The sequence below is a fragment of the Mirounga angustirostris genome, unplaced genomic scaffold (assembly GCF_029215605.1).
Source record: "Mirounga angustirostris isolate CCGP_5_RB_7025 unplaced genomic scaffold, mMirAng1.0.hap1 SCAF_11, whole genome shotgun sequence".
NCBI lineage: Eukaryota > Metazoa > Chordata > Mammalia > Carnivora > Phocidae > Mirounga > Mirounga angustirostris.
In genome coordinates, this window is record NW_026991719.1 from 61,817,888 (window position 1) to 61,841,524 (window position 23,637).

The 23,637-nt window shown below is 34.4% G+C and overlaps 1 protein-coding gene across 7 annotated transcripts in view; it reads right to left on the reverse strand.

The window, feature by feature from the left end:
* Positions 1-491: 491 nt before the first annotated feature.
* ATRX (ATRX chromatin remodeler) overlaps positions 492-23,637 on the reverse strand; it is a 309,326-nt gene continuing 286,180 nt past the window's right edge. For all 7 annotated transcript variants that reach the window (XM_064574281.1, XM_064574279.1, XM_064574283.1 and 4 more), the window contains 5 exons: positions 7,009-7,158; positions 6,030-6,155; positions 5,181-5,276; positions 4,530-4,658; positions 492-3,608 (listed from right to left, as the gene is read on the reverse strand). In XM_064574281.1, coding sequence (XP_064430351.1) covers positions 3,330-3,608; positions 4,530-4,658; positions 5,181-5,276; positions 6,030-6,155; positions 7,009-7,158 — 780 coding nt within the window. In that variant the 3' untranslated portion in view covers positions 492-3,329. The remainder of the gene's footprint in view (positions 3,609-4,529; positions 4,659-5,180; positions 5,277-6,029; positions 6,156-7,008; positions 7,159-23,637) is intronic.

The following is a 23,637-nucleotide window of genomic DNA, read 5'->3' on the forward strand; positions in this document are numbered from 1 at the left end:
TTTTCATCTCTAAGGGTAGATTTGATGTGGAGATAGCTAAAAGTCACTTGAGACTAAGTCTGGTGAAGTAAGATGGGAATAATCTGAACATAATTTTTAGTGAAATGAGCATGTAAAAGAATGACCTAATTTACTGTTAGAATAAGTATCTATACCTTCACAACATGCCACCCTCAAAGGAAATAATGGTACTGAGATAGGTAAGTAATTATCTTAAAGTTTTGTTTGGGGCACAGATGTTAAGTATCTGATTTTGTGATAGAGGGAAAATGGGCATAGCTAAGGGAAGACTACAAAATATTCAGCTTCTTTGGAGGCCAGGTAATAAGGCTTCCATTAACCTGCTATGGCTTCAGGAGGGTAAGCAGCTTTTCTATCAAGTGTGGATTGGTAGTCCTGCTTGATTTAAATGAGTGATGCAGCTGTTGGGAAGCAGGAAATGGTGCTGGATTACAAAGAGACAACCAAAACTAACACAAACACACATAGGCTTCCTGGTATGTAAATTATTTTTGAGGTTAGAGATCTCCTTTTACAGAATTTAGTATATAACAGATTCAAAAACCAAACTTTTTGACCTCCCAATATTAAATAACTAAATGTGCAAAAGAATCACCATTAAATAGGACATCAAAAGCTATACATTTTCTATGAAACAATATGTGCACAGATCTTCAAAGCTGTGAAAATGCAATAAAGAGCACAACACATTTTGGTCACTTTATTAAATGACATTAAATAGTTTAAGTTTCAACTACTAAACAGCACTTTGAATGGTGAAAACACAGATAGTATTATTGTCATACTTGAATGCTTTTCTTTAAAAACACAATTCCAGTCCTTATATATATTACAAAACAGCCTTAAAGGAAGAAGTGACATCTTTTCTACAGTACTTAAGATACTCAATACGGAACTGAAAAGCAGTCTAACAGAAACAAAGGCAAGTCTTCACAGCTGTATGATTTCAGCAGCCAAAGCTGGATGATGGACTGAAACAGTACTATACAACTGGGACAAAACATATACAATATCACAATACTAAGCAAAAACGCTTTACACCCAAAGAAATAAAACAGGTTACAAAATATGGAGAATTTAGCAGGCAAAACTGTATTACAAGCAACATTTTAAATCGTCATTTTTTAAGCCATTGCAACTATTTAAAACATCTAAAACAAATATAAAAATGAGCCTTTTAGTATCTTATTGATGTGATTTTTTTCTTTAAATATTTGTTAAAGCTTGATGTTATACTCAAAGTACATATTATGTAGCTAAAATGTCAAGTGAGAAGAGTGTATGCAAAGTGGTCCAAGTTTTATTTCAAACTCTCTTAGTTCCAATTAATCCTTTCTATGTATTATTCCTTAAGTCATAGTTTCATCCATGGTGAAAAAGGTTTAGAAGGTTGCCTAAAATTTTTACATCCATGTCTTTGCACAAGTAATCAGACCACGTTGAAAATTCCCAGGTCTAGTAAATCAGGTTTAAGGTATTCTGGACTTACAGAAATACCAACTGACAACAGTTGGCCAGAGTGTACTGCCTTCAAATACTTATCTCATAAATCTTGTCTTTTTCATTTCTTCTGGAGTAAACACACATCCCCCCCCACCCTAATTAAGTAAATCTGATTATATGGCTGGCACAATATCCAAATATATGGAATTTGTTAGTGGTAACTCACCATGGTAAAGTGGGGGGGGGATGAAATGGAACCACCTAACCTCACAAATTCCGTATCACAAACCTAGTGCTCTTAGATGTTTACCACTAGTTCTTTCAAGATAAAAATGGAAATCTCTTAATCATCCAAATAACTCAAAACAGTTCTAGCTAATGTTAAACTCATTCTAATCCAGTGATACCTAGAGCAATTCCTCCACCCAACTTTCTTTTTTTATGAAATTCCTTAGCTATTTCCACTACCTGTTACAACACCATCTCAAAAATGGTTTTGCCATGTTGAGTTGACTCCCATAGTCTAACAATCTTTTTCTTCAAGAAATTCAAGCAACCAAATTGTACATGAATAAACTTACAGGTCATGTTTATAGGCCTGGATTAAAAAAACAATGCAATGATTTTCTAGTAAAACTTCAAAAAAGGGTATTAGATGAATTAACTTTGATCAGAAAATTGCCTCACAGATCTAAACTAAAAACAAAATCGAACTTTGAAATGTGATTTATTTAAAATAACAGGGAAGTTGGGGGAAAAGAACATGATGATGACAGAAAAGAGGAAGAGCAGAGAAGCCAGTGATCCTTATCTTTCAGAGGAATTATTTCACAATACTGACAGTACTGGGAATTATTAAAGCACATTCCTCATGTGAACTTAAAAAGTCAGCAATGGTTCTGCCATTTTGATATTGTTTATAAAACAGGGTGTGACCCTACAACCACACCATCATCCTTAACCTCCTAAAATGCTAGAACTTGATTTTGTTAGTCCACATCCCACTGCCAGCAACAGGATGAAGCACTAGCACTGGCACCAAGCAGTTAAGAGATGTGCTTTATATCAGTGCCAGGAGAGAGAAAACTCATGTGTGGAAGATAATCCACAACCCTGAAATTTTACCAGTAATTATTTCAGCACATATAACTGAAAATAAAAAATGGCAGAAAGACTAAAGAAGAAAAAGGAATTCTCTTCTTAGGCTATACTTAAGGCTGTTTATACAATGCTAAGATAACTGCAAGACTCCTCCAAGTTTTAGAGCAGTAGTATTTGAGAATATTGCACACAATTCTGTGTCGAAGATAACCCTTAGTTTCTAACTTTCAGTCACGGAGATGATACAGCAGGAGCCCAGTTGCAGACTTCAGTCAAAAGAACATTAAAACCATTTCCATCATTTTAATAAAGAAATGGATTAAGTACAAAAGTATTTCGGAACTTGAGGAATCAACTCTAAGAACTCAGCTGTGTGTTTTTATATGTAAAGAACGAATATATAAATCTGTATTCTTTCCTAAATTCATTAATTTTATGACAATTTTATGGTTGCTAAAAGCAGGCATAAAAATTTAGAGAGGAAATCTGTGGAGTTGTTACTGTTATGGAAGGACTTGTTTTCACTGAAAACAATTTGAAATATCTTCTGTACTCAATGTGTGTAAGAAGATTCTAGGCAACATCACTGACAAAAGTCAGGAAAAAATGGTATGCCCTATTAAAAAAATTAAAACTAATATGGAAGATTGGCATTTAAGGGGACCAAACTATTTATACAGTTGAGTTCTGTTAAGTCATTGATTCCTAAAAAAATAAAAGATCTTTCTATGATTTTAACAATCCTTTAAGCTTTTAGTGCAAAATCACATTGATTTCCCTTGGGAAGGTCCTGGATTTTTGCTTCTCATTGGGGGTGGTGCACGCTGTAAGGGTGGTGGCTGCATACCACCAGCTACTGACTGATACATTCCTCTCATATCAATTTGCTGGTAGTTAGAAGGATTCATGATTAAATTTGGAGGCTTTGGCATCATGAGGTGACCCAGTGTTGCTTGCTGATAAGTCATTTGTTGTTGTTGCTGCTGATTGTACTGCTGCTGGAGCCTTCGGTTCATAAGTATTCGCTGAACGCAGCTGATTAACTAAAGAGAGAAAAGGGAGCTGTTACAAGTGCATGACCTGTCTCAAAGAGGTAAGTATCAAGTTTTAAGTTAAAATCAATTTGTTAAGGGTGTACCATACCAAAAGGAAAACACATTATTGTTATCACCATTACTAATTTGAGGCATTCACAGGACCATTACTGTAGAAACCACTTAGTAACACCATTTAGGGCTAAATTCTCTTAATGACTTGACTATTGTATTGCAAGCAGCATTTAGTTTAGTTGCCATAGTAACCTGTCCCGCACAATGATTAGTTTCAAGTATTAGTTACAGCACTTTTTGTCAAATCTCATTTCTTCTTCATTCTTTTAAACATTTCACATAATGACAAACATTTGTAGTGACAAACACCAAAGGGAAAAAACACTTGTAGTGGGAATAATTCCTACCTGGAGTGTCTTAAATTTCCTAAGAGAATTTAAAATCAATAATTCTACAGTGCTAAGTAAAATTCATGCCACAGAAACTGATTCCCTGGAGTCAAGAGTTGAAATTTCCCAGTGAAAGGCAGATGGCTGGCAAACAACTATGATGGGAAAAATGGAATATGCTAGTCTTTTAAAGAATTATGTAATTAAGTAGGAACCTGTGACATATATAATCTATAGCTCCACTTTTTTTTACTCTCAAATTAAATATATTAAAAAGTATACTTAATTGTTTAAAAATGGTAAATACGGTAAAAGTCTGGCAAAAATTCCTTTTTAGATGTCCAGAATACACAAAAAAATAAAATTATGTGGACGAGATATGTTTTCTGACAAAATTTCTTCCAGGAAAAATGACCAGTCATCCATCCATATGAAGGAAAGATGATTATTGACACAGATGTCACACAAACCCATTATTATAAATTCAAGAAAATTGGACATAACTTAGAGATAGTCAAACTCTTACCATCTGTTGTTTTGTCAATACATCATTGTAGATTGCTTCTCTTCGTTTAACATCAAGCTCCTGGCTGGCTTGTCTACTTAATGCTAACGCCTGTACTTGGGCCTCTGAGAGATTCATGTTTTCCTTCCACTAAAAGAAAAAGGTTCCATTTACCTCTTATTGCAATAGAATTGAGGACAAATAATTAAGGTACTCAAAAATATTCAGGATTTTAAAAAGGTTTCCCCCCCCCCTTTCCTTTATTCTTTTCTAAAGAAAACAAGGATGTAAAAGCAGGGTACTGCGTTAACCACTGTCGTACAAGGTTTGGCTATCTCTGGAATGAAACTACTTGGATTTAATTTGTGTAACTGATAAAATATGTTTAAGTAAACAACACATACATTTCTCTGACTGACTGATTTCCCAATCATTTGGGATATTACCCATTTCTCTTTTGGGCCAACATTTAAGCAAAAATGCTGAATTACAGCTTAGCACTATTATCCAGTTTACTAGTATTTTACTATTGCAAATCAAGTTAGAAGAATTATGTGGTTTTCCCCACAGAAGGAGTGAGGCAAACAACAATTACAAATAAAAACAAAAGGGCTAGAGGGGGAACACGACAGAAATATCAAGTTGGAGTAAGATAACTGCCTATTAACTTACTACAGCTGAAATTATATCTTCAAGAGGCTGAATCCTCACTGCTGTCACACTGTTTGTTGCTTCCACAACTTTTTCTCTTCCTTGATTAATGAGGTCCTAGAAGAATGCAAGAAATGTTATATAGGACATATAAAACACACATGGTTATAAAGTATAGGGATCCTTCCTTTTGCCAATTTATAGCACTTGGTTTTAAAACTCTTCAAATAATTGAAAAGCAGCAAAATGCAGCATCAATAACGTGGGTAAAACTTATCAGTGAGGGTCTTGTTAGGAAGATAAAAGTTTGGGTTTGCACCAATAGTTTATCAATTTAAATGACTCCATAAGTACATTTTCAAAAGGAAACCACAGATTCAATTAAGTTACTACATAATTGGTATAATAAAACCTAATCTTTCTTATTTAATTCATAATTGATTCTAGTTTCAAATAACTTACTTCATAATACTGGACATTAGCATATATTTAATGCTGCACCTACATTGCATCAGAATATAAATGTATTTATCCTATTTTCAAACATTAAGCAAGTTAATTTGTTTATTCAAAATATTTTATAACTAAGAAAGTGCTATTTCCCTAGCCAGTCAACTGCCCTATTGTTCCTTAATTAAAATAATTCAAAGAACATTAATTCAAGGCCGAATTCTCTTGTGCTCTGAACAAACCATATTTTCCTATACTATGATGGTTCAAAAAGGTCAACAAATAAAAGAAAAATTTCTTGGTCTATTCAGAGGTAATCTTTTGGAGAATGTGATATTCCTGCATAGGGAACCCTCAACAACAGGGTATTTGAAATTGCCTTTAATTCAAGTTAAACTACTTTTGTACTTCACAACTTACCTCCAGCTGTTGATTACTCATTGCTGACAGGGCTCCCAAATTGAAAGGAATATAAGGAGTTTGAGAGTTGAAAGTGACAGGGGGTAAATTGGTCCCAGTTGGTATGTTGAAACGCATGGTCAGTCCCTAAAAACAAAAAATTATGCACTTTCCACATTGTGATTTAAAACTTGAAATTCTACATCACCTACTGGTTTAGAAAAGAATCCACATTCTCAGATCTAAGAAATTATTAACACTCTTCCACACACAAACAAAACATCCTTTTCACCCGAAACCAAGATCTTATTACATGGAAAGCTTTAACCCCTAAAGGTGTATTCTTTTTTCTGAAAATTCGCACAGAATGGGGCAACTCAGAGAATTCTAATGAGACTCCTAACATCACATTAACGTTAAAGAAGCTTGGTACAATGAGTTAAGAGTTTAAAAAGAATTCAGGTATTAGGATAAAGTTTCCCATGCTTAGGCACATTTTTGCTCAAGTGGGTTGGTGTTTAAAACAGACATGGAACTATTTTAAAGTTGCTGTTGGAGACTGACATTAAAGTCCAATAATGGAATATTTTTGTGTTCTGACATTCAGTCAAAATTTTGATTTCATGGTACACAAGTCAAAGAAACATTTCCTCCTACCTCCAAACTCTAAGCTCCTGTATGTCTGTTACTAGAGTGAGGGTGTTGACGGGAGTTAAGTGATGCTAAATATACAGCTTCCCACTAATATCTCAATTCAGCAAGTGCTAAGCAGAACTGGGCTTACTACTCTTTAAGTGGAAACTATTTTCTTCTTTCCCTTCTTCCCACTCTACCACCAAAGGTAACCAAAGCCTATAAACAGACTCGTATTTCGGACTCTGTTCCTAAAGACTCCCTATTATTATTACCTGTTCCAAATGTGACCCTTTTCTTACTCACTGCTCTTTCAAATGACTAACACAAAAACCAAAACCAAAAAGCATTCTGAATGAACTACTACCTTCTTCTCTGCTTCATACTCAGCCCAAGCTGCTTTTCTTTCTTCTTCAGTCAACTCTTCTTCTTCTTTGTGGTCCAAAAGAGAATCATGTTCATGATATCCTACAATGTGTTCTTTATGTATTTGAAGAAGTTCTGCAAGTATGGTGTCCTGTTTAGAGGGGTTGAAATAACAGAGAATTATTTTTTTCTCTCTGGATCCTATCTCCATAGTTCTTTGGTCTATTGTCAGACTAGAAACTAGACACTGGCTGCTACACATAATTCTGATATATATGATATAAATTACTTAGAAAACAGTCACAATACATGCAACACCAGCCTCTTCTGTAAGAACTTCCTATATAACAATGTTTATATAAGCATGTTTTAGGCGTTCACAATGTTTTAAATGTGGGGTTTTTTTTTGAGGTTTTTTCCTCTTTTTTTCTAATTTTTCATGTACATTTTGTTTTGTATTTGTTCTGAATTGATTATAAATGCTAATATAAGTCTGCTTAAATCAGAGATTGCATTGGATGCTTGTGCTAAAAATCATGGCTACTACTGTTTATACATATTTATCTTTCTTTCTTTCACAATCACTTTGGCCACCAGCCACTATACTAATGAAAAGCAAATCTAAATTAATCTAAACAGCTACAGGACAGTTTCACTAGAACATACAGTCCTTATATTTCAATTGTAGAAAGGTCAATTATAAATTACATTGTAAAGATGCATGGGTCAAATTTAAACTGATATATACTATCATTTTATTGTCACAGTGGGTTTTTTTTTAAGTCACAGTGTCTTAAGTGAGTCTTTTAAGGTTAAAAAAAATTTAAAAGCTAAAAATTGGGATCATTTATATACTTAGTAAGAACAACCAAACTCCTGCTCTGTGTAATTATGATTATGAGAGAGAGACAAAGAAAGATTGGGAGTAGGGGGTTAAAGTGAACCATAGATATGTTACTTGCTAATAAAAAATTAAAATACAAGTTGTTTATTAAGAAATCACAGATGAAAACCTGGATATATAAAAGGCAAATTAACTCACTTTATAAAAGGATTTTTCATAGCCTCTAACAGCAAGTTCTCTTAGAACACACTTTCTAAATTGAGTGTGAATCTAGTGAAGGAACATAAATAACAGAGCAAAGGAAAGGTTGCAGGGGTATAAGTACATTAAATTTAAATTTAATCTACATCTAGTAATGCTTAATGCCTTCCTAAGTTTTAGCATAGACAAATCCCACACTTGAAAATAATTCTGTCTTTACATCTTCATCCACCCCCAGAGTATTACAACACATGGTAGGAACTCAAATGTCTGTTAAATAACTCAAGATGAAAAATTCAAATCATGAGGCCCTATGATTTTTTCTGTACAATAGGAAATGCTGACACTAATTCCAAATAATCAGAATATTTGGTATCATTTAAACAACTTTTTATTTTGCTACCCTAATAAATATTTGAAATAATTATTTCATCATTCCATGAGATAAAAGGAATTGATTTCATTAATGAATACAACTGTAATTGAGATTTTATACTTCATTCTGACATGATACGTTATTTCTTTTGTTGAAAACCGAAAACATTAGAGGCCACACATAGGGGAGGGCTCAAGAAAGCCTAATGGTGGAATACATAAATGCTAACAGGTTTCGTTCTTTTGAAACACTAGCTAAACATTTCTCTTCTATACCAGTGTAGAAATCTGTCATCAAAGCTGACTTCCCATGCCTATGCCATATAAAAGAGGTTTATCATCAGTAGACAGATCTCCAAAGTTCACAGTTACTGACCAGGTAGGCAGGGAGATAGGCCAATATGAATTAAATTCTATTAAAAGATAATGCTTCTTCAGATGTATGTCTCCCATGCGCACCCCCCAAACTATGACTCAAGAGAGAGGTATATAATAAAACCAGATACACTGACTTATATTTTTAGCAAGTGATCATGCCAAATACAATTAGAAAAGTCAGCTATTCTACAGAATACCAAATAAATTACAAGGTAGAAATGTTCTATGGATAGTCCCTAATTTAACTTCTGCCTAGCAATAAGTGATGTTCTTAACCATAGTCAAAAATAATTTCATTTCTCTAAGAAAGCAACCTAAGGTGGGGGGTGGGAGGGACGGGGCGGCTGGGTGATAGACACTGGGGAGGGTATGTGCTATGGTGAGCGCTGTGAATTGTGTAAGACTGTTGAATCACAGACCTGTACCTCTGAAGCAAATAATACATTATATGTTTAAAAAAAGAAGAAGAAGAAGATAGTAGGAAGGGAAAAATGAAGGGGGGAAAACGGAGGGGGAGACAAACCATGAGAGACTATGGACTCTGAGAAACAAACTGAGGGTTCTAGAGGGCGGGGGGGGATGGGGGATGGGTTAGCCTGGTGATGGGTATTAAAGAGGGCACGTATTAAATGAAGCACTGGGTGTTATACGCAAACAATGAATCATGGAACACTACATCTAAAACTAATGATGTAATGTATGGTGATTAACATAATAAAATAAGGGGCGCCTGGGTGGCTCAGTTGGTTGGGCGACTGCCTTCGGCTCGGGTCATGATCCTGGAGTCCCGGGATCGAGTCCCGCATCGGGCTCCCTGCTCGGCGGGGAGTCTGCTTCTCCCTCTGACCCTCCTCCCTCTCATGCTCTCTGTCTCTCATTCTCTCTCTCTCAAATAAATAAATAAAAATAAAATCTTTAAAAAAAAAACATAATAAAATAAAATTAAAAAGAAAAAAAAAAAGAAAGCAACCTAAGGGAAAGACCAAGAGAATTGTGTGCTAGGAACTGATTTACTTTCAGCTGTGCCACTGATTCTCTCTGTAACAATGAATAATAATTTAGTCTAGCTATAACTGTCAGTTGAACAAAATGAAATCCTATCCATTCACATGTATAACAGGATGATATGAGAATAAGCAGAAATAGATGAAACACCCAAATCTTTGGAAATAAATCTTATGTCAATTAAGTGCAGTGTTTACTTCTCAATTATAAACACCAGAGTTCATATATTAATTACTCTTTTATGGTCAGAGAGAAAGCCTTTCCAGAGATTGCATGTATGCAATGTGCATGTGCAGGCACGCACACACACTCTCATTTATACCCTTTAAAATATGTCTGAACTATCAGGGAGTTTTATCAAGTCAGTCCTTATCATCCTATAATTTCAAAGTCCAAACTCATCACCTTGGAATTGGTAGAAACCCATGCCCAGAGAGGCAAAGTAACCTGTTCCAATCACACAGCTCAGACTAGCTGGGACTAGAAGCTGAATTTTCTGACTTCTTTCCAGTGATCATTCTATCACACTATAAAGAATGTTTTCTTGAGGCATAGTTCCTCCATCTCCCAGATCTGTTCTCAAATAAAAAACACTACCCTGAAGGATTTTGAGGTGGGAGAAACCTAAGTATGTCTATTTTTCCCCTCACTTTTAACACTTTTGTACTTTTTGAAGTTTTTTTAAAAATATGCTAATTTTTTAATAAAGGAAAATATAAAAACTGAAGCAAACACAATTCTCAGACACAAACCTGTAAAAAACCAGTTCATGCTTAGCCTAAACCTGACATGAACTATTTTACCATTTTCATCTTCAGGAGATATTCATTTTAGGAAACACCACTTCCAAAACATTTTAATGTCTTCTCCCCACCAATTTCAGATTTAAGATCTATCCTCTTAAGTTAAACATGATTGCTTTATTAAGGTCAGATTATGGTAGAGGCTCAGCCTCTATCCATGCAATAACTTTCCTTTGACCCACAGTCAACTAAAATGCCAACAAGTCAGAGGAAAAGTGCATGTGACTTTATTTTGTATCATTAAAAATTTTTGGACCCTTTTCCTAAAACATTAGCTCCCTCCTAACATCAAACCGAATAACCATTCAAATTGTTTCTACTGGCTACAGACGCTCCCTTCTTTTCAAAGAACTTTAAAAAAAAATTAAGGAAACAATGCTAATTTCCTATTATAAAACCTAGAGATAACTAATGGCACAATCTGTCATATATTTCTGCACACATTTACACTTTACACTCACACTCACACATGCTTTTACATAAAAATGGGATTGTACTATAGTCAAACTGTGGAAAGAGCTGAGATGCCCTTCAACAGATGAATGGATAAGGAAGATGTGGTCCATATATACACTGGAATATTCCTCAGCCATCCGAAAGGATGAATACCCAACTTTTACATCAACATGGATGGGACTGGAGGAGATTATGCTAAGTGAAATAAGTCAAGCAGAGAAAGTCAATTATCATACGGTTTCACTTATTTGTAGAACATAAGGAATAGCATGGAGGTCATTAGGAGAAGGAAGGGAAAAATGAAGGGGGGAAATCGGAGGGAGAGACGAATCATGAGAGACTATGGACTCCGAGAAACAAACTGAAGGTTTTAGAGGGGAGGTGGGTGGGGGGATGGGTTAGCCAGGTGATGGGTATTATGGAGGGCACATACTGCATGGAGCACTGCGTGTTATACGAAAATAATGAATCTTGGATCACTACATCAAAAAACTAATGATGTATGGTGACTGACAATAAAATAAAATTAAAAATTTTTTTAAATGGGATTGTACTATAGTTTTGAAACCACTTTTCTGAATTAGTATCTTTCCATGGACATCATTTTACATCAAATACAAATTATCATTTTTAATGGCTGTAAGGTGCTTACAAATTATACAGATAAATCTTATAATCTATTTAATTATTCTTCTATTTAAGGGTTTATTAATACTTAGGCCACTTCCAGTTCTTCATTATTACTAAATCTGCAACAAAACAGGTTAACGGACAAATTTTAGTGTATTTCAACTACTTGTTCATACAATAACTATGCCAATAATATTCAAGGACTTAAGTATGTTTACCACAATCTTCATTTTAACAAAGAAAAGACACTATATGTGTTAACTGACTTTTATAGGAACAAGATTCATTTACATAGTTCAGAAGCTGGAGGGCAAAAATCTTTCTTTCCTCTAGAGTGCTGTGTGAGACACAAATAAAAGAAAGAAGATACAGAATTTCTGATATATACTGTTTCTACATCCTTGTAAATTAATTGTAGCATACTGTTAATACAAGAAACAGATGATGAGATTAAGACAGCAAAAAAAACGTGTAACAGGATTCTCAGAATATTTCTTTGGGAAAAACAGTTTTGCAAAGTCTAGAGCAAATTATATAAGTTAATAAAGAAAAATTTCATCTCAATATACAACACAATCGGTGGAAAGGTTTTTTGTTTCTTCTCTTTGAAGCATGCATTTATTAGTTGCTATAGCAACACTATTATTGAAAACAATACTGGAACAGAATCTATAATCACTAGGCCAACAGTCGTGAAAATGAGGTTTAAATTATATCCAAATGTGTACCTTTTCTTTGTCTAAACTTTATTTTTCCTTCAGTAAGTGAAAAAGCTTACAAGCTGGGGAAAAGCATGGTCTATATTCTAGTTAAGAGCTACATTAGTTTAAGCTTTAAAAATGACTAGTTTAATTAATGAAACAAAATTAATGGTAAATTAAAAGTTTAAGTTCATTTACTTATAAGTTTAAAGTATTTGGCAAGCTGACAAAAATTCCCATCTAGTCAATCCTGAAATTCAACCCTGAAAATAAAATTTTTAAAAACAATCAAGTCTTTGCCTGAGGGTAGGGGTGCGGGTTTGCCATGTTTCAAAATATTTTGCTTGCCATCACTTTGAATTTGAATTCTATAATCTCTGGAAATAAAATGCCACTGGAATACTTAAGTGCCACAGGACCCACTCAAAAAGCTATGAAAAAATTCCTTTTATTACTTCAATAAGTCTAGATTTTTAGTAAAGAGACTTAATATTCCTGGTGAAAAAAAAAAAAGTTTTTACTTTCAAATTTGAAGGCTGTTTTTTCCCAAACCACACTGGAAAAAAAATAAAAGCAACATACTTGATAAGTAACTAGAGAGATACTGAATAAAGTTCACATACCACCTCATATCAGATTTTTAGATCAAGAGCACATACTTTTGCCAAAGAGCATTTATAAACATATCTAGATTCCCAAATTATAGGTAAAAGTAAGATAGTGGAAACTACAAAACTTGTCACTTTCACGGAAGGAAAAGGCAGGCCTACCACACTGACTTTGGTGGAAGGTAAGAGCCAAAGTCTCCTTTGATCAGAAGAATGTTTTCTACTCAATTTAACATTCAAGGAACTAGAAAGTATACTTAGCATTTAACCTTTAAAAATTTGTTATCCATTATAATTACTACATAAGCCACATATCATTCACTGTTGAGGTAAAGACTGTCAGTCAAGATTTTATATGACTAATGACTTTCTAGAGGTTGCAGCTTTCCAAGTAGAGCCTGAATTGGAACTGGATTCTCATGCTATACAATGTGGAGTTCATATTATCTCTTTATTTCATAAACACTGTTAACATCCTCTAACTCAACTATAGGTATGCTAATAAAAAGGATATAAACAGAAGACATATGAAATAGGAATGAAAGCAGATATTTAGCAGTTCAAATTACATTTTAAAGAAAGAAAACATTAAAAAGGTAAAGTAATAAGAACAAAATACATAAATAAGGCCATCTAGTGATTCTTATATTGACCAAATCTCTCATGCAATTTATATTCCTTTAAGGGTCCAAAGTAATGAATATGATGTAAAAATCTTGGTCATGAAAACATCAGTAACTGAAGAGACAGAAGGAGGCATTCACCTACTTAATTCACCCAGAAGTATCACAGCCTACATTTTCCACTATTCCTAAAATGTTACAAGACATTTCAATCAGCTAACCTAACCATTCAAGTAACATACTTTAGGATATTAACATACAGATACTGTGGCACTCAAGTACCTTATATTAATTCAGGATCACTGATCATTCCAACATGTTAGTTATGTCCTTCTGAACTCCCCTAAATGAAAATGGAAAACAGTGAAAGGACATATAGCCTTGCTTTCCAGGTTTCTCTCTACAACAGACAATTTCATGACCAGACTGTTTGAAATATAAACACCAATATAATTTTGCTGATCTGATAAAAAGACCTGTGTCAGCCTTTTGAATTTCAGAGGAAAATTTAATGGCAAGACTTAGTTTAAATTTCATTATATATATATATATATATATATATATATATATATATATATATATATATATATATAATGTAAATTGGGAGACTTTATGTATAGTGGTTAAGATCACAGGCTCTAGAGTACTGCTATCCAACAGAACTCTGGGCAATGATGGAAATGTTCTGTCTGTGCTGTCCAATGGGAGCTACATGTGACTTCTAAGCACCTGAAATGTTACTAGTGCGACTGAGGAACTAAAAGTTTAATTTAATACATTTAAATGCAAATGTAAATAACCACATGTAGCCAGCTCTTGTATTGGACAGTGCAGACCTACAGTCTTACTGGGTTTAAATCCTAGTTCTAACACTTATTGGCCCTATGTCCTTGAGTGAGTCATCTCTCTGAATCTCAGTCTCCTGGTCTGTAAAATCAGCCTAATAAGTATCTACTTCACAAGATCTACTGTGGAGATTAAATATTACACATGAAGTGCTTAAGCACTGTGCCAGGTTTATGATGACCTTTGCATTGCTAAATCTGATGGTCAATTCTCAGACCTGATCCTGTTGATCCCCCAGCAACATCTAATAGAATTTAATCCTTCTCTTGACCAAAATATTTTCTTCTCTTGGTCAGCTAACTGGAAGAATTCTACTGGTGTTCTTTACTACTTTCTCTTACTTCCAACACCTTTTCTAAAAGTCTAAAGCACCCCCCCCACTTTAAAAAACAATGTATTACTGTACAGAGAGAGAGAGTTTTACACTTTAACCAAGTTTTTCTAATGAAAAATTCAGATGTTTGATAGGAAAGATTGTTGGGTATCAGAATTGTCCTAGAAAATCCTAGATATATGGTTGTCATAGAAGGACCAGTGAGTTATTACCTGTTCTGTGAATGTATATATGTTAAAAAAATTTTTTGCTGATGTTTAAAGGATACCTCTCATTGCCTAAAATGAGAGCATGATAAGCCAGAGCATTTTATTTATGTTAAAGTCAAGTCAATTTGTGCTCTTATTTTACTAGAGATTGAGGCAGAGAGAGCAAGTGATTTGTTAGTAAATTTTTTTGTTTATGTAAAGATAAACGGCCTTGTTTGACTTTTTTCTTTCTCTTTTTGAATTCTAACTTTGCCATTTAAAGTTCGGTGATCTCTTGGAACCAATTCCCTTACTACAAAGAGATAATACCATCAGTAACTCATGGAGTTATTGTAAGAATTAAATAAGAGAGTGTATTTAAAGGAACATAGCACAAGCACTCAGTATGTATTACTCCTTTTGCTTCACACTTTGCCTTATCCTGTATTTTTAAAAAATATTAATGTCTTTTTATACATTATCTATAAAACATTCTTGCCAGAAATATCTGCCATGAATTTAATCAAGCCTTTGGGTCTAATTTCCAGTTTATAGAATATGTAAGAGATGGAAGTTCAAACACACCACCAGGAAATAAATCAAGAATGGAGAGAGGATGAGTGCACTAAATTAAAAGGAATAGAAAAATGAAATACAACAATCAAATACAGTGTGTGTACCTTGAACGGAACCTGATTTGAACAAAGAAGCTATAAAAGACATTTTCAAGACAACTGGAGTAATTTGAATACAGGTATGGTATTAGATGATGTTGGGAAATTAAGTTATTAATTTTATGGAATAGTGGTTATAGAAGGAATGTCTATTTTTTGAAATGTCTTTATATTTTAGAGATTTATACTGAAATATTTACAAGTGAAGTATAATCTTATAATTTAAATATATACATATAATTTGGGGCACCTGGGTGGCTCAGCTGATTAAGCATTTGACTCTTGATTTTGGCTGAGGTCATGATCTCAGGGTCATGAGATCGTGCCCTACATCGGGCTCTACACTCAGCAAGGAGCCTGCTTAAGATTCACTCTCTCTCCCTCTGCCCCTCTCCCCACCCCACTCACACTCTCTCTCTAAAAAATAAATACATAATTTATAAAAATAGAACTTAAAATATTTCAGAAAAATAGAGGAGGCAAATGTGGCAAAATATTAGCAATTACTAAAACTAGGTGATGGGCGTATGAGTATCCATTATATTTTTCTAGTTTGAAAATTTTCAAAATAGGAAAAAATTTTAAATTAACCATTTTTTCCTTATTTTCTTAGCAATAATGGAGACAGATAACACTAGACAATGTGACAGAATTCTGAGACAGCACAAAGTCTGAAAGATGTGTCAATATCCTTTTTACCCCTAGTTAGCTCTATATTTAACCTATCAAAAACAGTTTTCTAAAGCTGGGATCTGAATTCAAGTCACCTCTCCATAGTTTTTTTTTTAAAGCTAAACTGAATGCATAATTGCATGCTAACACTGTTCTAAGAACTTTACACAGAGTATCTAATTTTCATAGTAACTCTATGAAGTACATACTGTTATTATCACCATATAACTGATGAGATTTCTAAGACCATGAATCAGCATGGGCTGCTGGCTCCCCCCCACCACAATCAACCCACAGAAACTACAGAAAGGAAAAAGAAACATAAATTCCAGGAACTTACAGGCAAACACACATGCAAACACACACACACACACACCATCCCTAGGGTGACAACAAACTGGCACCATATGCCATTTGAAGCAGAGTTACTGAAAAAATGTACCAATAATTCAAAATAAGCATTTCAGGAAATAAGGAAAGGTATTGCAAATATGAAATTCAAACAAAAATTATCTAAAAAGAGCCAAAATGAAATATTAGAGATAAGAAATAATCACTAAAATAAATAACTCAATGGATAATATAAAAAGCAGAAGAGATATAGCTAAAAAATAGTGAGCTAGGAGATCAGAATGAGGCAAAATAAAAGCTATAAGATATGGAAGCTAAAAGCAGAAGGTCAGGCATTTACTAATAACAGTCTCAGAAGGAGATGAAAAAAATGAAGAAGATGAGATTTTTGAAGAACAACAGACATAAGTATCTTGGAATTATAGATCAAGAAACTGAGGCACAGAGAAGTCAAATAACTTGACGAAGGTCAAGATTCAAATCCAGGTGGTCTTTCTCAAGGGCTCTTATTCTTAGTAACTATGCTGTACTGACTTGGGGCTAGAGATAAGTTCAGCATCCAAGATACTTAAAGAGGACTAGGATCAGCTTTGCCACCCTAGGATTTTGCAGTAACTAAAGGATAAAATCTATATTCTCCAGTATTACACACCTTGGTAACACTGAAAATGCTTTTTCATAAACCCATAGTACTGATCAAGAAGTATGAGGATGTGAAGAAAAGGGGATACTTGTGCACTGTTGGTGGGAATAGAAATTGATACAACCATTATGGAAAATAGCCTGAAGGTTCCTCAAAAAAATTACAAATAAAACTACCATATGATCTAGTAATTTCACTTCTGGGTATTAATCAGAAGGAAAGAAAAACACTCAAAAAGATACCTGAACCCCACATTCATCACAGCATTATTTACAAGAGTCAAGACATGGAAACAACCTAAGTCCACTGATGGATGAATGGATAAAGAAAATGTGGTACATATGGACAATGGAGTATTATTTGGCCATAAAAAATAAGGAAATCCTGTCAATGCAATAACATGGAGGGACCTTGAGGGCATCATGCTAAGTGAAATAAGTCAGACTGAGAAAGACGAATACCTATGATCTCACTTACATGTGGAATCTAAAAAGCTGAATTCATAGAAACAGAGTAGAGTGGTGGTTACCAGGAGCTGCAACTGTGTGTGAAATGGGGAGATGTTTGTCAAAGGGTAAGATGAATAAATTCTGGTGATGTAATGTATAGCATGGCAACTATAGTTAATAATACTGTAGTGTATATTTCAAAGTTACTAAGAGAATTGATCTTAAAAGTTCTTATCACAAGAAAAAAAATTTGTTTAACTATGTGTGGTGATGGATGTTAACTAGACTTACTGTGGTGATCATTTAGCAATATATACATATACTGAATCATCATTTTGTACACCTAAAACTATTCTATGTCAATTATATATCAATGAAAAAGAAAGTGGGAAATTAAAAAAAGGAGTTGTGAAGTCATATCAAAGGAGAGTGCCTCAGTTTACTTTTTCCACAAGTTTAATCACGTAACAAATTAACGTCAGCACAGTAGAGTGTAGTGGTTGAAGGGTATGGGGTCTGGTTATGGCACTGAGATCAAATGCAGGTGTCACCACTTCTCTGTTATAATTTCATCATCTATAAGATAAAAACAAACTGTACCGGCTTTGTAAGGTGGCTATAAGAATTAAAAAACAGTAACAATAAATAAATGATTCAATACGAGTAAAGCCCTTAGTACAGTGTCTGGCATAAAAAGCACTCAAAAAATGTTAGCTACTGTTTATCTTATTCTTAATTCAAAGGTTTAGCTGATAATAACTATAAAGGCAAATCATACTACTACATACCTGATAGCTATAAAACAGTGGTGGACCTTGTTAAAAATACAGACTCCCAGGGCCCACTCCCAGAAACGGATTCAGTAGGTCTAAGAAGCAGCCAGGAATCTGCATTTTTATCAAGCTGCCAGGTGATTCTGATGCTATTCAGAATCTATTCTGATGCTATTACTCTTAGTCTAAGAACTACACACAAGAAAAAACACTATTTTATTTTATTTTCATTTTATTATGTTATGTTAGTCACCATACATCATTAGTTTTTGATGTCGTATTTTAAAGGCGTGTCAACCACTGCCTTACAACCGTCAGCTTGCAATTACAGGACAAAAACTCATTTGTTCACTTGTCACATTTTAAACAAATACTTGCTATGTGCTAGCTATTATGCCAGGTGCTAGGAATATAGTGATGAAGATTCACTGACACAATTCCTACCCTCACAAGCCAGTAGTAGGAAGCTTATAATCTAGAAAGAACAGACATATCATTTAATTTGTCTACAGAGCCAAAAAAAGTTCCTGCTTTTGAATTCCTAATGAATTTTGAATTCCTAATAAATGAATTAAAATTCGTTTAATCAGTGAGCATTTACTAAATATAAACCTATTTTAAATTTCAGAATTTCCATAATCTTGAGTAGCAGATCTTTCTAGTGTTTCAAAAGGAGACACTTCCTGAAGTCTACCTCACACATCCTCCCCAACAGAATCTTGAATTCCACCCCCAACTCTGCCAGTAAGGTGGCCTCATAGATGTTGATGTTTCCATTAGCAGTGATTTGCAAGGCATCCTGTCAGGGTTAGGGAGGCTGCTATTCAGGGGCATCACTGGCACCAAAGTCCATTTAATCCATATGTTTTCCCTAAAATACTTGGTAACCTTGGCTCCTTAATAATTTTTGTGTTATAAGGTGATATAATCAAAATAAGATACAAAGCAGCACTTTAGGGGTGCCTGGTTGGCTCTAAGCGTCTGCCTTCGGCTCAGGTCATGATCCCAGGGTCCCGGGATCAAGACCCTCATTGGGCTCCCTGCTCGGCGGGAAGCCTGCTTCTCCCTCTCCCACTCCCCCTGCTTGTGGTTCCCTCTCTCGCTGTGTCTCTCTCTCTCAAATAAATAAATAAAATCTTTAAAAACAAACAAACAAACAAACAAAGCAGCACTTTAAATAAAGCATGGACAGGGGGGCCTGAGTGCTTCAGTTGGTTCAGCTCAGGTCATGATCCCAGGGTCCTGGGATTGAGCCGCATGATGGCTCCCTGCTCAGCGGGGATCTTGCTTCTCCCTCTGTTCCTCCCTCCCCCCCCCCCCCCGCTTGTGCTCTCTCTCACTCACTCTCTCTCAAATAAATAAAAAATCTTGGAAGGAAGGAAGGACGAAGGAAGGAAGGAAAGCAAGCAAGCAAGCATGGTCAGTCTATTGTTTTTCTGGTTTGTGGAGGGACACTAGAAGCACCTCTTCACTTTAAAACTACAGAGGTATCAGCTGGCTATAAGGTAGACAATTCTTCTAAAGTCATATGTATTATTTAAGAAAAAATCCCTGAATGTTAGAAAGGGTAGTAGTTTATAGTCAAATGCATGCTAACATCATTAAAAGTGATTATCAATATCTAGTATTATTCACTCTTGATTATAATTGATCTCTCAAAGAATTCAAGCCTCAAATACCTGTCTCTTCTGCAGTCTAGCTGAGATTACTGCCTGCCTCTGGACCCTAAATGTTTTTAGTCTTCTACTAATCTGTCATATGTCAAGCTTAATCTCCTAAGGATCAGGACTTCCCGGCTTCTCTGAAATTCTAAAAATTTATGTCTATACTGGTTTCAGAGAGATGAACCAAGTATAATGGCAATATTAGTAACAATTATGGAAACAAAAAGAGCAGCTAATATTTGAGCACTTACTATGTGTTAGGCAGTGGCTTTATGTGGATTATCTCCTCTGTGAGAAAGGTACTACTATCTTACGTTCTTGAGGGAAGTGAAGCTTGGAAAGCTTATGTGGCTTGCCTAAGATTACATCCTAAAAAGAGCAGTTGGCAGGTGACTGGAAAAAGGAACAGGCTTAAACCATTTGCTCTTTTTACTAGGTATCAACCATCCTGGAAAACACTGGATATAATTATAACCTACAAAGAAGTTGTAAAATTAAAACAGTTTCTCTAGAGTACATTATGATTTCTGGTGCTCTATTCTTATTCAGGTGAATAATCATTTTTATGCCAGTGAATACAAAGAAACAATACTAGAACTTGTTTTATTAAATAATAAACATGTAACTTGTAATAAAAGAGGCAGAGAAGTAGGAAACAATGACATCAAACCTCATATATGCTTCAATTATGAGCATGGCTCCTTATAGGTACATGTCAACAAAAACTGGGTTCATGTGCCACCATGTGGTTAATATGCTATAGGTTACTGACACTTGCCCTATAATTAAATGGGTCCTTTTGAACTTTTATTCCTAAAAATAAATGTGTGAAAGTTCCCTAAATAAGTTGATTAGCTATTTTAGACTTCACATCAATTTTTTTAGTGAGTATATTTCTCTCTAATGTTAAAAAAGACTAAGATAAAACCCCTGCATTAACACTGCACAATAACATCTCTGTTCAGTAAACTATGCTCTGAGGTATTAAAACTTTAATAAAGGGTGAAGACAAAGGGAGAAAACTGTACACAAGATCAGGGTGGAGGAAGCAGACCTAAAGTCTCACTTTGGATACTTTAGTTTAAATCTCCATTTTGTTCTCTCTATAATTACCAACACGCAGTACACCTTTAAAAAGACAGGCAGTACAGTGCTAGAAAAGGGAAGTACAAAAAAACTTTTATGCCAGGTTTACTGACTTTTGTTTTCTTAATAAAGGGTACAGAGCTTAGGCTGTATACTCACTTAAGCATATTAGGAAACATGACCCTGACCAAGATTTGCATCTCTGCTATCTGTGTAATTCATAAGTTTTTTAATTATGTTCAGTTAGCCAGCATATAGTACATGATAATTTTTGTTGTAGTGTTCAATAATTCATTATTCATAAGTTTACTACCAGAAAAAGATATTTGGTCTAACATAGTCTACATAAACGTTAACAGAAGCAAGTTATTACTTTAATAGTTAAAAAATAAACAGTTAAGAATCAGTCAACAAATCTTTATCACTAGAAACTTATGTTAAAATGTTAAGTTTAGATAATGTTGGAAGTTTCAAAATGGCTGAAAACATTATTACCCTGAACAACTAAAGAGCTGCACCAACACTTTGTAGACATGATTCAGGAGACCCTAAAATCAATATATTTAAAAAATAGGTTCACAGGACCACAAAGCTGTTATATTTCAAAAAAAGAAAAGCAGTACCAACAACAGCAAGAAACCAATGAGGGGATTTAACAAAATATAATTCATGGGGTGGAGTGGAGAACAGGGCTGACTAAAATAGCTAATTCAGTATAGAACTGAAGACATGAATTAAAAACTCCAATTCTCTTCCTTTCACACACCTGCTGTGACAGACAGATCACTCTTCATTTCAATTTTACTACTTGCAATAATAAGTCTGACACTGCCTTTCAATGATAATATGGATCATTAAGGAACAATAAAAAGTCCAGTTAAATATCACTATAAAGGCGACTCGGATTTCAAAAAAGGCCATATAAAAGTGCCAGCATTATATAATTCACTATGGATGAAAGAAAAGGAGCAAAGGATATAGTTCTTGCCTTTAAAGAGCTGCAAAGATAAAAAGACAAGAAAAACAGTCAAGTGGTTAATAAACTTAAAAAGTCTGAGATATTAAATCTAATTTTAAAAAATTAAAAAAAGAAAAGTAAACAAGAACAGAAATATAGGAGGAGGAGCTATATAATAATTAAAGAGGAAGTGATAAGGCAGAAAAAGATATAATAATCACATACCAAGTAAATTGAAAATAAGCACTTCAAGAAATATCAAAGGGCAATGAAAATTAAAAGGCATGCAATTTAATCATTATTTAGATAATAACAATTTGAAGGGGAAATGAAAATATATCATTTTTAGCAGTCTTTCATCTTGAACATGATGTATAAAAAAGAAAGGTGCTTGCAACTGTACTATAATAATAGGAACCAACTCTGAAATGTCTTTAATAAGAGCAGGTTCAAATACTAAGAAATCCCTCACTATGAATATCAAAAACACCCACTTGTACCTATTTCAGAGAAGACCAATTTTCAAATTATTAAAGGAAATCAAAACCAAACAGTAATGGGCAAAGTTAAGTGAAATTCTAAATATAAGCCTAGGGAACAAAGTTAACATTTACTGAGTACCTACACTGTGCTTGGTACCTCTCTATCCCCACTGCTGCCACCTTACTTCAGGCCTGCAATACCTCTCTCATCTGGACTGTAAAATGCTATTAAAAATAGCATCCTAATCATGGAACACTACATTAAAAACTAATGATGTACTGTATGGTGACTAACATAACAAAATAAAATAAAATTGAAAAAAAAATAAAAATAGCCTCCTAACAAGTATCTTTACATCTACTTTCCTTTCTCCAATCCATCCTGAACACTGATACCCTAAGTGATTTTCTAAAATGAAAATTTGATTTTGGTGGTTTTCTTAAAATCATTACAATAGATCCAACAGCCTATAACACATTGTCCAAATTCTAACTTCTATGATCTGATTCCCGTCTGTCTCTCCAGTCTTTTATCTCTTCCCCATGCCTACCCTCCCTTACTCTACCACTATCTCCTTTTACTCTATTATTTTTAAACTACTTGAGGCTCCTAAAATTTGCCATGCTGTTTGATGCATATGTTTTTTTCCTACTCTTCCTCTTCAAGGGCCTTCACCTTTTGCCCTCATAGCAATGCAAACAGCTACTCACTTCTATTTTCAACATCAGTTCAAGTCCTCCTAACGTCAATTTCCCATCTCCAGCTTTTCCAAGAAAGAACTGAATATTCCTTCCTTGATGTCTATACAGATTTATATTATGGGACCCGTTAGCTTTTATTACATTTACTTGCTTACAGTACATTGATTAGACTCCTTAGGAGCAG